General features: G+C 51.6%; 2 protein-coding genes across 2 annotated transcripts in view; one reads left to right on the forward strand and one right to left on the reverse strand.

Annotated features, from left to right (window-relative positions):
- The window catches only part of CSUI_010200 (tetratricopeptide repeat-containing protein), a 3,536-nt gene extending 215 nt beyond the window's left edge, over nt 1–3,321 (reverse strand). Inside the window, exons 1-4 of the mRNA XM_068070305.1 lie at nt 2,628–3,321; nt 1,956–2,025; nt 1,171–1,355; nt 1–891 (exon numbers count right to left, since the gene is read on the reverse strand). The exon at nt 1–891 is cut by the window's left edge and continues 215 nt beyond it. Coding sequence (XP_067917718.1) covers nt 193–891; nt 1,171–1,355; nt 1,956–2,025; nt 2,628–2,783 — 1,110 coding nt within the window. The 5' untranslated portion in view covers nt 2,784–3,321 and the 3' untranslated portion in view covers nt 1–192. The remainder of the gene's footprint in view (nt 892–1,170; nt 1,356–1,955; nt 2,026–2,627) is intronic.
- A 2,431-nt stretch (nt 3,322–5,752) lies between these two features.
- CSUI_010201 (transcription factor related) lies at nt 5,753–11,367 on the forward strand. The gene is made up of 7 exons (XM_068070306.1): nt 5,753–7,062; nt 8,159–8,240; nt 8,983–9,044; nt 9,451–9,517; nt 9,852–9,957; nt 10,423–10,515; nt 10,902–11,367. The coding sequence occupies exons 1-7, from the start codon at nt 6,173–6,175 to the stop codon at nt 10,964–10,966; spliced, it is 1,365 nt and encodes a 454-aa protein (XP_067917719.1). The 5' UTR covers nt 5,753–6,172; the 3' UTR covers nt 10,967–11,367.
- The last annotated feature ends 619 nt before the right edge of the window (nt 11,368–11,986 follow it).

Consider the following 11,986-nt stretch of genomic DNA (forward strand, 5'->3'; position numbering starts at 1 on the left):
CATCTCCTCTCATCCTTCTCCTTCTCCTTAGACATTCTATAGCCCTTCGACGGGTCTCATCAACGCACTGCAGCGCATAGAGAATTGTCAGAGGAAGGCTCCGAGTCAACGGAAAGTTGCAGTCTTCTTGAAGGCTTTCCATTGAATGGGGCTGTTGCCATACCACCGGATCACAGTCATCTGGATGGAATTCTACTGGCCAAATCCAGTCATCCTCCTCCTCATTGTCATGCCGAGGCTGTTCTTCATCTTCTTTCTCATCATCTTTATCATCCTCGCGTCCGGTATGCTTTCTTTCTCGTTCTTTGGAGATGTTCTTGGCATATCAATTCGCTCTTCCTCCTTTCCTTTCGTGTCCTTGCTATCTGCACTTCGAGCGGGAGCTGACTTTGCCGGAGAGGTTTCGAGACTTCCTCCTAGAGAAGACGAAGAAGAAAGGGTTGAGGGTGAGGCCTCTTTCTCTATCTCCTTAACTAGGGAAGATTTGGATTTAGTATGATCTTTCACTGCCTCGTCGCCTAGAGAGGTTTCGCAGATTTTGTTCTCTCCCTTTGTAGGGGGGATGACACGCCTGGATGAAAATGAGGAAGAAGAATGTCTTTGCTCTTCCGTCATGGAAGGTTTCCCTCCTTCTTTTTCTTCTTGTTGTGAAGAAGTTCCCTTCATAGGCATAGCCTCTAGTTTGTTGCATGAGATCGCATCATGCTGATGCCCCTCTGGCTGCTTCGATGCCTTAGATGAAGACATGAACATCGATTTATACAGAGACTTCTCCTCTCGTCGATGAACACTTTCTTCTCGGCCTATCTCCTTAAGTAAACTCTTAGCTGCCGAGCTATCCGGCCGGCATGACAAAAGTTGATGAGTCACCTCTTCCGCTCGCTTGTATTCCTAGAAAAGTTTGCACACACCAAGGCGAAACTACGAAAGATCTCAAGCAGATATGCTGTGTGTTCTTCTTCTTCTAGATCATTAGTTCCTTGATCTTCGTCTACTTCTCACTCCCTCGGTAGAACTAACAGAGATTGTCTACCTAAGCATAGATAGAAGCAAGAAGAAGAATCCACGGATGCAGGGATATACGTATATCCGAAACAACCCACATGTACATACTTCGATAAATGTGAAGGAAGAAAGAAAGAGGGTTTTCTCGCTCTCTAGATAGCTCACCTGAAGTTCAAGATGTGCTTTGGCCATTCGTAGAAAAGCTTTTTCATTCGTAGGGTCATTTTGAAGGACTCGTTCGCAGTGCTCGATAGACCTTGCAAAACTTTTCTCCTTGAGCAATCCGGCAGCGAGATTTAGGTGAAGAGCGCCCTCTAAATCATACAACTCCCGCTGACTGGGAGCTGTACCTGCCATAGAGAAGAAGGAGGTATAAAGACAAGAATACTCTTGACACCGCCAGCTCTAGAGATAGATAGGACACGTGTCCCCTTAAGAGAGCGAATGGAGATTTCATACTCGGAAAGATTCAAGAGAAAGAGTAACAGAACCTATACAGAAACATCGCCTTCGTGTGCTCTTCAGAGAGCGGGGACCCACCCACCACGAGACGTCGATGGACTGTCGACACTCGAAGACACGTGAGGGTGGGTGGATGGATACATCTATAGACAGTGAGAACAAAAGAGATATCGATAGAAAGATAGAACAAGAGATATATCGATAGAGAGATAGGACAACAGAGATATCGATAGTCAGGTTTGCAGATACATGTAGATAGATGAGATAGCTGTGAAGTGAGTAAGGGAGCATGGATACGCCTTACGCCATGATGGGTATTGCACGCCTCGTATAGACCGGCGTAGGTACATGTAGACATCGGCACGTAGCTATAGAGATATAGAACAGTCACTCCGTCTTAGACGGATAATGGTAGCGAAAGGCAAACCAGCAAAGGCTGACAACGATGAATGAGAGACTACTCTTCCTTTTCCTCTTCTATTTCTTACCGGACACAGAGAGTTCATAGCAAAGCTTTAATGCGTGCCGCCAGATTTTAATGGCCTCTTTGTTCTCTCCCTGTGAAGACGACAGACCAACAAAGAGAACCACACACGCACGAGACATCATATAAATCAGGACATCTATGAGAGAACGCCGTCTTTCATTCATTTGCGAGAGAGCGTTCTAATACATACTCTGTTGGAAGACACCACAACTGATGTCTTCAAAAGGTCCATAATACATTCAGATACGGGTAAGTACGCCGCAGATAAGTACACAGGTGACTTCATGAAGTGAAGAAACAGGTGTTTTTCTCAGAAGCATACGAATGCAAGGAGAGTATCCACGAATCTGTGAGGGTCTATGGAGATGCCACTGCCGGTGTCCGGAGGAAATGTAAGAATGTTCTGAGGTGTCGCAGTGTGTGTGTTTTGCTTCAGTGCTTGTCGGGGGACGTGCCACCTGAGTGGCAAGAAGGGTGGAGAGAAGATGGTCAAGATGAAAAGAAATAAGGAGCCCTCAACTTGTATCTCTATCGCATGGTGGAGGCTGTAGTGCAGTCTTTCATACTTTCTTGGATGGGCACTTGTGTACCTCCTCGCTACAGTGTAAAGAAGACAGGCTCAGTGATGAAAGGAAGCAGACAAAGTAGCCCCTTCGTGGACAACGGTACACACTTTTTGGAAGAGTCTGTTTCCCTCCAACTTCTCCTCGGTAGCTTGTGTAAGCTTTTGCTTGCCCTCAGCAAGCGGATCTGCAGTCTCGTCGGGCAATACAGCTTCATCCTCTTCCTCGTGAGGAAGGGGACGTTCAGCAGCCTGGACCTCCGCCATATAGTGTTCGGAGAAGAACCAGAAAGGACTCTTTCGAGAGACAGATGAGATCAAGTGCGAACGGAGAACGGACAGATAGAAACCGATGTTCCGACTGAGGCAACGATTTTTAAAGCGAAGAAAAAGACGAAAGCTTCCCTCCCCTTCGGCTGATTACCTCGCTCTCCTGCTCCGTCTGTCGCTAGCTAGGAGGCAACGAAATTTCTGAAGCACTGTCAATCAATCAGAAAGGTGGAAGCAGAAAAGGAGCGCAGTGGCGGAGGAGTAAAAAACAGCGGTGACCTGCATTCACATCAGCTGGTTGAATGGTTTTACCAAAAACTACAGTTAGGTAACGACTTAGAACGCATCTCCATTAGTGTATTCAAGAGTAAGAGCGAGAAGACCCAAGTGTGCCGCAAGGAGTTAACCCAAGAAAACACGCGACACACCTTAGAGAGCCGCGCTGGCAGACCCTCAGTGCGTTCAACAGACTAAACTGGTCAACTACAGCTAACCGTGCTAAGTCAGCGGCGTCCACAGAGCAGAGGAACATCAAAACAACTCGTGTCCATCAAATCCAAAAGCGGTCCCGAAGACGCTGTACTGTCTCCAAGGTCCGGGCCGCCTCCAAGGCGCATGAGAAGCCTTGAAGACCGCGCCTTTTCCGGAGATGCATGCAGCCGTCGCAGCGGTCTCTCGGCTGAACGGCTGGCTGTCGGTGCTACGTGACTCACCAGGACGACAACGAGAAAAGCCCGTTGCCCCGGTGTGGCGTCAGTGAGCTTCCGGACCCGACTAAATCGTGCTCCTCTACGGATGAGCCTTAAGTCTTCTGGAGACCCGCGACGCAAGCCTGGACTGAAGGATCTGCATTTGTGATCCGGTACAGCTATGACCCAGCCGTAGTTGAAGGCCAGCCGCGTGCCCGTACTTTCTTTCCTGAAGGATACGTGTGGTCGGAAACTCGAGCTCGACCACTGGGTGCGTCTGCTCGTCCGCACAGGCTCCGCAACCGTGAGTCTCTTATGCAAAAGCACTCTGTCGAGACTGTAACGCCTGTGACGCACCCCCACGCGATGCCTCGTGTCCAGCTTCGGAGTGATAGTTGCGAACCGCCTACATCTGTGGTACGGTTAAGTTATGTTGTCTCGCGCGGTTCGCTTGATGAGCTGTGCGTGGACCGCCAGTCCCGGTGCGTCTCCGGGTCCACGTACCAGTTACTACAGTGGCCAGTCTAGCTCACGCGCTTTGACGACCCATTAACAAACAGGACAAGGACCCATGGGTAGACAAGACCTCAACGGCACTACTTTGGAGTTTTTGCCTTTCAAATGGTGCGTGCGGCATGGAGCACCCTCGGCGACGCCAGCCGACTCCGCAGATTCTCTGAACCAGGCGCGGCTTGCGTTGAGGCAAAGTTCAAAATGCCTCACGACCGGGAACACCAGGAGCGGTGGTGGGATCCTGAGAAAGGATCTCTTTTCTATCAGGGGGACAGATGCGAACCGCAAGTGATTCCAACGCCTTGGAGCTTAGTAAAAACTAGTAGTCTGCCACTAGCGAGTCCCGCCACCCTGCGGAATGCAGTGTTTCCTGAGAATCTTGTACCAGCCTGCATTCTGGAGCGCAGCGCCAGTGCGGTAAGATAGACTCCACGCAGCAACGGGAGCGGGGACGACTTAAATGGTGGGTGTGTGTGGCGGGGTGCTTCGCGAAGAAGAAAACTGTGCTCACGCCTCCGAACCAGCTGTGTGGTAGGCCGGCCCGCCCACACGCGAGTGAACCACACTTTATGTACGTGCGCTCACTTCCAAGAGACGATAAGGACCGTCGGACTTGTGCGAGGCCTGCCCAACCAACACTACAAGCGGGATTCGTGTCAGCAATACGCGGACACCGCCCTCACCTTTTGTCGCCAATTGCTTCACCCGGGCGGTCCACCCCTTTGCAATCTATCCGCCGCTCTTTCGCCGCTGCCCCTGCTGCGGTCCCGTCGAGCACACCTCTCGCGTAACAACTTCTAGGCGTCCCTTTTTCCGAATCGCCTGTTCGCGTAATCGACGCCTCTTTTCCCGAGCGAGAGACACCGTCTGGGTTATATTGGCAGGTGAGGCGAGCTGTAGAAACCGACCTGGAGAGAGCCCGCCCGCTTCAGTCGAAGCAGGACGCCGTCTACAGATGTATGCAGATACTAGGCTCGGTATCATGGGAAACGCAAACTAGGGTGCCCGGCGTCCGTTAAGGGTCCAGGTTGTAAAGGTTGGCACCCGGACTCGGGAGGTTCATATGTGTTGATCCGGTGCCGACGACACATAACGCGAGCTCCCACCAAATGCACCGAAACCGCCTGGCCGGCGGCCCACGCACAGCAGAGCGAATTACACGCATGCCAGCTAAGAACTAACCACACCAGAGCCGTAGGACGCTCGCAGTTACCGTTAGGCACCGCGGAGCGACACATCACCCCAGATCCGCTTCACATCGCTACGCAGACCCGTGAGAACAGAAGGCAGGACAGATTTCACACTGTCAGGCCCCAAAGCAGCTTCAGGACATTCTGAGGAGTCCAGAAAGGGCGCATCGTCTGCAACAAGGCGCCGATGTATTAGCTTCTGATCCACCTGGGCGGCAACGAGCGACAATGTGCGACTCAATCGCCTCCAGCAACTGTGTCCAGACTACTACTCCGGGAATACACCGGCGCGATTAGTGGCGTACGGGTCTTCCGCCGAATCAGAGTGCGGGGAAAAGACCATGGAGAGGCAGGCTGCGAGAAGCGCCCGTCTACTTTGGGACAAACAGCGATCCTAACGTAAACCGCGTCCTTCGAGGAGGTGAAGCTCGTCTCGGGACGGGAGAGACGACCCGCATGCGCATGTTAGCTGTTGTCATCGAACCCTGCTGAAGCTCGGTGGCGAGCGCCCTGTCGTGTAATTTGCGTGGCCATGCGTTGTATCCCGCAGACGCCGGGAGCCATCAGTGTAGACGTGCGCGAATGGCGAATAGCTGCTCTCAAGAGTAGCTTGTTTTCTTGGGGATTCTGTCCCCTTCAGCTCTCTTTAGCGCAGATCCACCTTTTTCTGGGGGGCTGTTTGAGGACTTGACAAACACGGGTTGCACTCCCTAGTTTAAGGAGGTCCCCCACAATGTCCCTTTAGGCGCGGTACGTGCGGCATGTCACGTGAGGTGCCTCCTCTCTTTCCCTGCTTTTCTCGGACACTCACTTAGTCCGTTTTTCTTCGCAAACGATTTCTGCTCATAAGCGCTTTCCTAGTGACTACGTTTCAGTCTCTGTCTGTGCTAGTGCAGGATGTTTCTTTTTTCATTGCCTTTGTAAGGCCTTCTTCGCTCTAGGTGAGTGTTTCGTTGGTTTCCTCTTCTCCTTTTGTATCTTTCATAACGACAGGATGCAATCGCCTCCAGCAGGGCGGGGGCGGCATATGGTCTTGCCGGCATGGATGACACAGGGCACCCAGAACGGTACCGGTGTTGCTTCGTCTACTCCAGCTGTCAATGGAATAACCTCCTCTCTTCCTCCCCCTTCCATTCCATCTCAGTCCACTGGATCTGTGACTCTTCCGGGGTCTGTCTCCTTACCAACTCCAGTGCCGTCGCCGTCAGCCAGTCCGGCTGTCCCGACATTTCCCGCGGCTTCCCTCTCCGCGTTCGGCTCCGGGGCCAATGCAGCACCGCCGCCGTCTGGGGGATCGCTCGCCAGTTCTGCACCGTCTTTCGGTCTTAAGGGCCCGTCCGACCTAAACTCGGGTTCAGGCGCAACTGCTGCCGAGACGACAGGTCAGTCGTCACCTCCCAGCGCGGAGAATGGGGTGCCAAAGAAGACTGCATACTCCGCGATAATTCGGCGGATCCGAGACGATGACAGCCCTAGCAGGAGTCGTAGCAGCTCGCCTAGCGAAGGAAGACGCCGGCACCGACGAAGCAGGTCCTGTTCCTCCAGTGAATCGGTGAAGCGGAAAAGGAGGAGCCGCAGCGGCTCCGGTCGGCGTCGGGGGGGACGCCACAGACAAAGCAGAAGAAGTGAGAGCAGGAGCGACCACGAAAAAAAGCGAAGCCGTCGAGGCCGCCGGCGATCGAGGAGCGCCAGTCGCGACCGCAGTCACAGGAAAATGGCAAAAAAGGGGTCCACCAGTAATCACGTCAGTACCCGAGGCAGAAGTCGAAGCGCTGAGAGGAGTCGAGAGCGCTATGGGAAGCGAGGCTCGGACGCAGGACGGAGAAATGGCTCCCCGTCCCCAGACCCCGCTCTCCAAACCACAGCTGCTACCGTTGCTGACCGGTGAGGGCAAAGTTAGTGGTGGATGAATTGGCCGGGGGGGATTCACGCATCGCATCGCTGCATCTTAGGCTGCCAGTTTCGCTATTCCAGTTTGTCGAGCTCCTCTTCTCAACCCCTCCTGTGTCTTTCCGGGAGGTTGGGACAGGTTCCTGGGGATGGGCGAAGACGTAAGGGCAGCGGCAGCACTCCGCTACACGACGGTTTCATGTCAAGTCGATTCATGTCTGTCTTGTAGCAGCTTTTACAAGTCGAGGCCGGAGTATTTCTCCGGAGATGATCCCTACGCCTCCACAACGTATGCGAAACTGCGACTCATCTGTGTGTGTCGTCCATGTGATGTGACGATGTATCAGGAGTGTATTTGTGCATGTCTGACGGAAGCATGATTCAACTCGCGATGACGGCTTCTATCGTCTCATTGTTTCATTTCTAAAGCATCAATGTGCGTCTAGGGCAAGCTAGCAGAGTTAGGTGACGTTGCAGCCATATGAGAAAAGAACGTGGAAAGAACTGCAGTGTATAGTTCTTTCTATGGTAGACTGTGTGAATCGCAAGCGTTGATTACATGCCTGTGACCTGCAGATGCTTAGGATGCTGAGGTACAAGTGCAAGGTCTGCAGCACATAAGACCGCGCGGATCCAAACGGCTACGTGACAGCCTTCTAGACTCCACGCTGTTGCTGTATTCTTCGTTTCATTCTTGGGAAGACTATCGTGTCTTTTCATGGAGTATCAGGAGAGAATCAGATTGCTTGCGTCCTCTCGATCTTTCATGTATCGACGTGAGTATGTATCCGGATTCTCCTAGTACCGTTGTATGTGCCCGGTGACGCCACAGCGAAGTGCAGTTCTTTAGTCGAGCTGGCGGTGGGGGCATGCAGTAATGTCTTCACTGTGGTTCGGTCGAGGGGTCCTAAAAAATGAGTGCTCAGGAGAAGAGGATTTGCTGGTGTCTCTGCGGGTTGAGAAAGGAGGCCTGTTGTGTCGGTGGGAGGTTAATGGTTGTCACGTTTTGGTCGATGATTCCTATCAAATGGCAAGTGTATGTACACATACCTTGGCAGAGAAGATGTCTCTGCGTGTGTACGGCGTTCAGGCTTCTAGAGTTAAGACAGCTTTCCCGATCAGCTAGAGCAAAGCGTCGTTCAGATCTCCTCATGTGTCTCGCCAAAAAAGACGTAGGCTGAACTGCGCTAGCTCTTTCGAGTCTCCTGTTGTTTTGATCTCTCTGTGTCTCCAGATGTGGTACTGGCGCTGAGCATGCTTTTCGGCACCGCTATCTTGCTTCTTTTGAGTACCGTTCGTCATTCCGCTATGTCTGTTATACATATATATGTATGTATATATATCGGACTGTACCTGCGCCCTAATGAACAGTTGCACGTAGTCTCTCGTTACGCGCGAGCGACGCACGCTCTCCAGGTGCACAGTGCATCTTGCGGCTCGCCCCACACGCAGGTCTGACAGTCCGAAGCCATACTAGCGCTTGTATCCACCCAAGCGTGACGGTGTTAACTCAAGTTCCGGAGAGAGCAGGGTAGGTGTATAGTCTTTTTTGTTATCTACACGACCGTATTCTTTATTTAACTATGGACTACGATCAAGGTCTTTGGTGGAATAGATAGCGCAAGAGAACTCCTCGCCTTCAGAGAGGCGATTTGTGGAGGATGTTGCTGTGAAAAGATGGCAAGTGATCTGATGTCCGTAGAAACAATGATCTATCTCGTCTCCTCTATCTTAGCACAATGGACGCGTCGTCCTCAGTTACACGGGACTAGCTGGTGAAGGGGAAGGAGGGGGGGGAAAGAACGATACAGGTTTTTATTTTGGTTGTATATCAAATGCTGTTTCTTTAAATTCAGTGGGCTCTTGCATGTACCTCGGTTGATCCGTTACTTGCTTGTGTGTCTTGCTCTCCAGGAGGATTTTTATGCGGAGGATCGCTATGGCAAGGGGTACCGTAGAGACGCTTTTGTATCTGAGTAAGTTAGTTTTCTTACTATCACCTCTGCCATAGTCTTCTCTGTTCATCAATCTTCGTATGCCTGATTGGACCAGAGCTGAACCCGCGTCGGTTCTGTACCTAGATGAAGAGCGAACTTGAGGGGATGTATTCGTTTGTAAAAGAGAAGCAACCTTCTGTTACGTCGCTTCGTCATTTGCTGGTCAGTCACGTGTGCGGAGACACTAAGTCTCTCCGTCTTCTGAGTGTGCTCCTCGGATACTTGTTTCGCACGCTGGTTTCTAACAGACTAGTACACTTGGAATCAATGGCTGTATCGATTACCCGTATCATAGGCATTTTGTAGGTAGTGGTGTTCCCCCCTTCATGCTGTGTGACGTGCGCGACACCCCCGTCAGTACTTAACTGTGTGTATGTGTCTACAGCATGGTCCTTAATGCACCGGAGACGAAGGTGCGCTTGAACAAGCGGCTTTTCCTAGAGGCGTCCGAGGTATGCCCTGCATTATGCCCCAGCAACAAACATAAGGGGCGGCGCCTGTCTTAGCGTTTGGGCGTACGTCTCGTTATACTGAGAACTATAGATGGGGTGATATGGGAAATAGTATTTTGAGATGCGGAAGTGTAAGAGAACGTTGTACCGTTCTCTTACACTTCCAGAAGACTTGGGTACAAGGGGCTTCGTGTCCCCTCGCCTCCATCTCCTGCCTCACTCTCCTGTGGCATGGAAAGACGGTTGACAGACAGTGTCGTCTTCACTGTAGAAAGCTTCTTCTGTCTATTGTTGGGCGGGTTCGCCTTGTATTTCTGCGGCTCCGTGTATGCAGACACACTCGTTCTGTGTGGATTTGGAGGAGCGCTCCGGAGAAAAGGACGAGATCATCCTGTATGAGTGCGTTGACGGTCGAATAGTCCGCGTGTACTGTTTCAGAGGTACGGATCGCAGCACTGGACAGACGGGCTGAGAAGGGAGGAGGATGGTAGTGGATCGAGAACTTCGGGCGTACCAGGGCAATAGACTGACGTTTAGTAGGATTGCCAGGTGCCTTTGCTTCTTCACAAAGGGGGAGCTGTCCGTTTTAGTGCATGAACTTCTGGTGTGCTTCCTCGGCAGTGATAAGCTGGTAGTGATGTAGCATACAAGTCTGCTTGTTGCATAGGTGTCTTGATAACACTTACGTAGAAGGCAAGTGTGTGCACACACATGTGTCTATGCATCTGAACATACATCATCTAAGCAAGGCGTTGTTGTGCAGGGGCACTGGTTTACTTCTCTTCCCGTGTCCCATCTGTAGGGGTGTCTGGTGCGTTTTGGTTGCGGACGTAGATGTCCATGCGGGTGTGTCCCAAGACAACGCTAACTCGCATGGTGCTCATCTCCTGGATGTGGATGTGCAGATAGTGAGGGTCTCGTCAGGGAAAAGGTTCCCTTAGAGAAGTTCAAGAAGGCGAGGATTTACGAGAAGGCCTGGAAGTATTGCTCAAGGAAAGGTCAGTTCGTGTCCGCGGTTGGAGTCACTCTGGCAATCGTGCGCCGTGCTGTGTAGTTTAAGACCGGTCCAGGCACGAGAGAGAAGAATTATCATGCGCACATGTTACCTAGAAACCCCGGGACCAAAGGGACATTTGTGTGGCGAAAGAGAAGAAGCAGGGCAGACCGACTGCAGTTAATTCTTGCTGACACACCACTATGGAAGCGTTCAGCATGGTGCAGTCTCTTACGCTATTCGGCAAGCCGTCCGCTAAGTCATCTGACCATGTACAGACTGCGTTGTAATAGCTGTTTGGACGCGCGGGAGACTATTATTATTAGACAACCAGCCGCGGCAAGTGGTTCCTCATGGTGGGTTGTTGTATCCGGTACGTGGTCCTTTCAGGCGTCCCTTCTGGAGCACAGCATCATTACTTTGACTACGTTAATGCTCCCGAAGTCGTTGGCTGATACTTTTCTTCTTGGGTAATTGGCGCGGCCTCAGTGAGGTTTACTTTGCTGTCAGACCGGGAAAGGGAATTCCTCAGAAAGAAAGACCGCTCCAAGGAGACTTTTTTTTTCAAGTACGTTGTGGCGTGTGCGTAGACGTGAAGATAATCACAGTTGAGCGTGTGCTCTTGTGAGTCAAAAGAAATGTGGATTCAGCTTCTTTTTGACGGCGTCTAACGGGCCAACTGGCAGGTGTCTCCTTACTTGAAGAAATCCAACAGCCACCGCGACTGGTGGCTTTGCCCGGGATAAATACAGTTCTGGCGAGTGTTCACAAATTGGCTTGATCCGTGTCAACGGACAGTTGCGTTGGCCGCGACGCTGTCACAACGTACTTTTGATGTATTGCTACCATCGATCGTTTATATATATATATATATACATATACACGACACACTTGAGACTGAGGTTTCTGTCCGAGGCTGTCTTAACAGTCTTGTTGATCTGTTTTTGCTCCTGAAGTGGGTTTACCTCGAGGTCGCAGAAAGTAAACTCGACACCTCAAAGGGGGGACACTCCGTGTCATCCCTGTTTTGTCGAAAACTGTTAGCAGAGCCACTGTGGCTATTCTTAACGTCTGCTTTTAGGCATCGCGTCGTCTCCGGTGGGAGAGAACGCAAGGTATAGGATCTGAGAGGACATTTGCAGCCGAAGCATAAGCAAACGTCCAATGCCAAAGTATCCAGTGAAGCTACGCACCACAGTTTGTTTGNNCGTTTTTCCCGAGGTTCTCCCATAGGCCCAAACGGTCACCGCGCCTACACGTTCTGAATGCGGTGAAGAAAACTGGCAGAGGGGAAAGTGGGTTAGAAGGGAAAGCCGTGAGGCGCCGCGCGCGATGAACTGTTTAAATACCAGGGTGGTAGGCACAACAGAGAAGAGGGCGAGGTACCACAAGTCTTGCCACGGCCACGCTTGACGACGTCACTTGGTCACATGCAGCAGCTCCGATTGAGTAGTTAGCTCCTCTATGGACATACC

Source organism: Cystoisospora suis, assembly GCF_002600585.1.
Source record: "Cystoisospora suis strain Wien I chromosome Unknown contig_6896, whole genome shotgun sequence".
Classification (NCBI taxonomy): Eukaryota; Apicomplexa; class Conoidasida; order Eucoccidiorida; family Sarcocystidae; genus Cystoisospora; species Cystoisospora suis.

Excerpts from the sequence above, each read along its gene's own strand:
- CSUI_010201 (XM_068070306.1), top strand. The coding sequence starts at position 6,173 with ATGCAATCGCCTCCAGCAGGGCGGGGGCGGCATATGGTCTTGCCGGCA. Across the intron at positions 7,063-8,158 it reads GCTGCTACCGTTGCTGACCG|GCTTCTAGAGTTAAGACAGC; the intron begins GTGAGGGCAAAG and ends TACGGCGTTCAG. Across the intron at positions 9,958-10,422 it reads CCGCGTGTACTGTTTCAGAG|ATAGTGAGGGTCTCGTCAGG; the intron begins GTACGGATCGCA and ends GTGGATGTGCAG.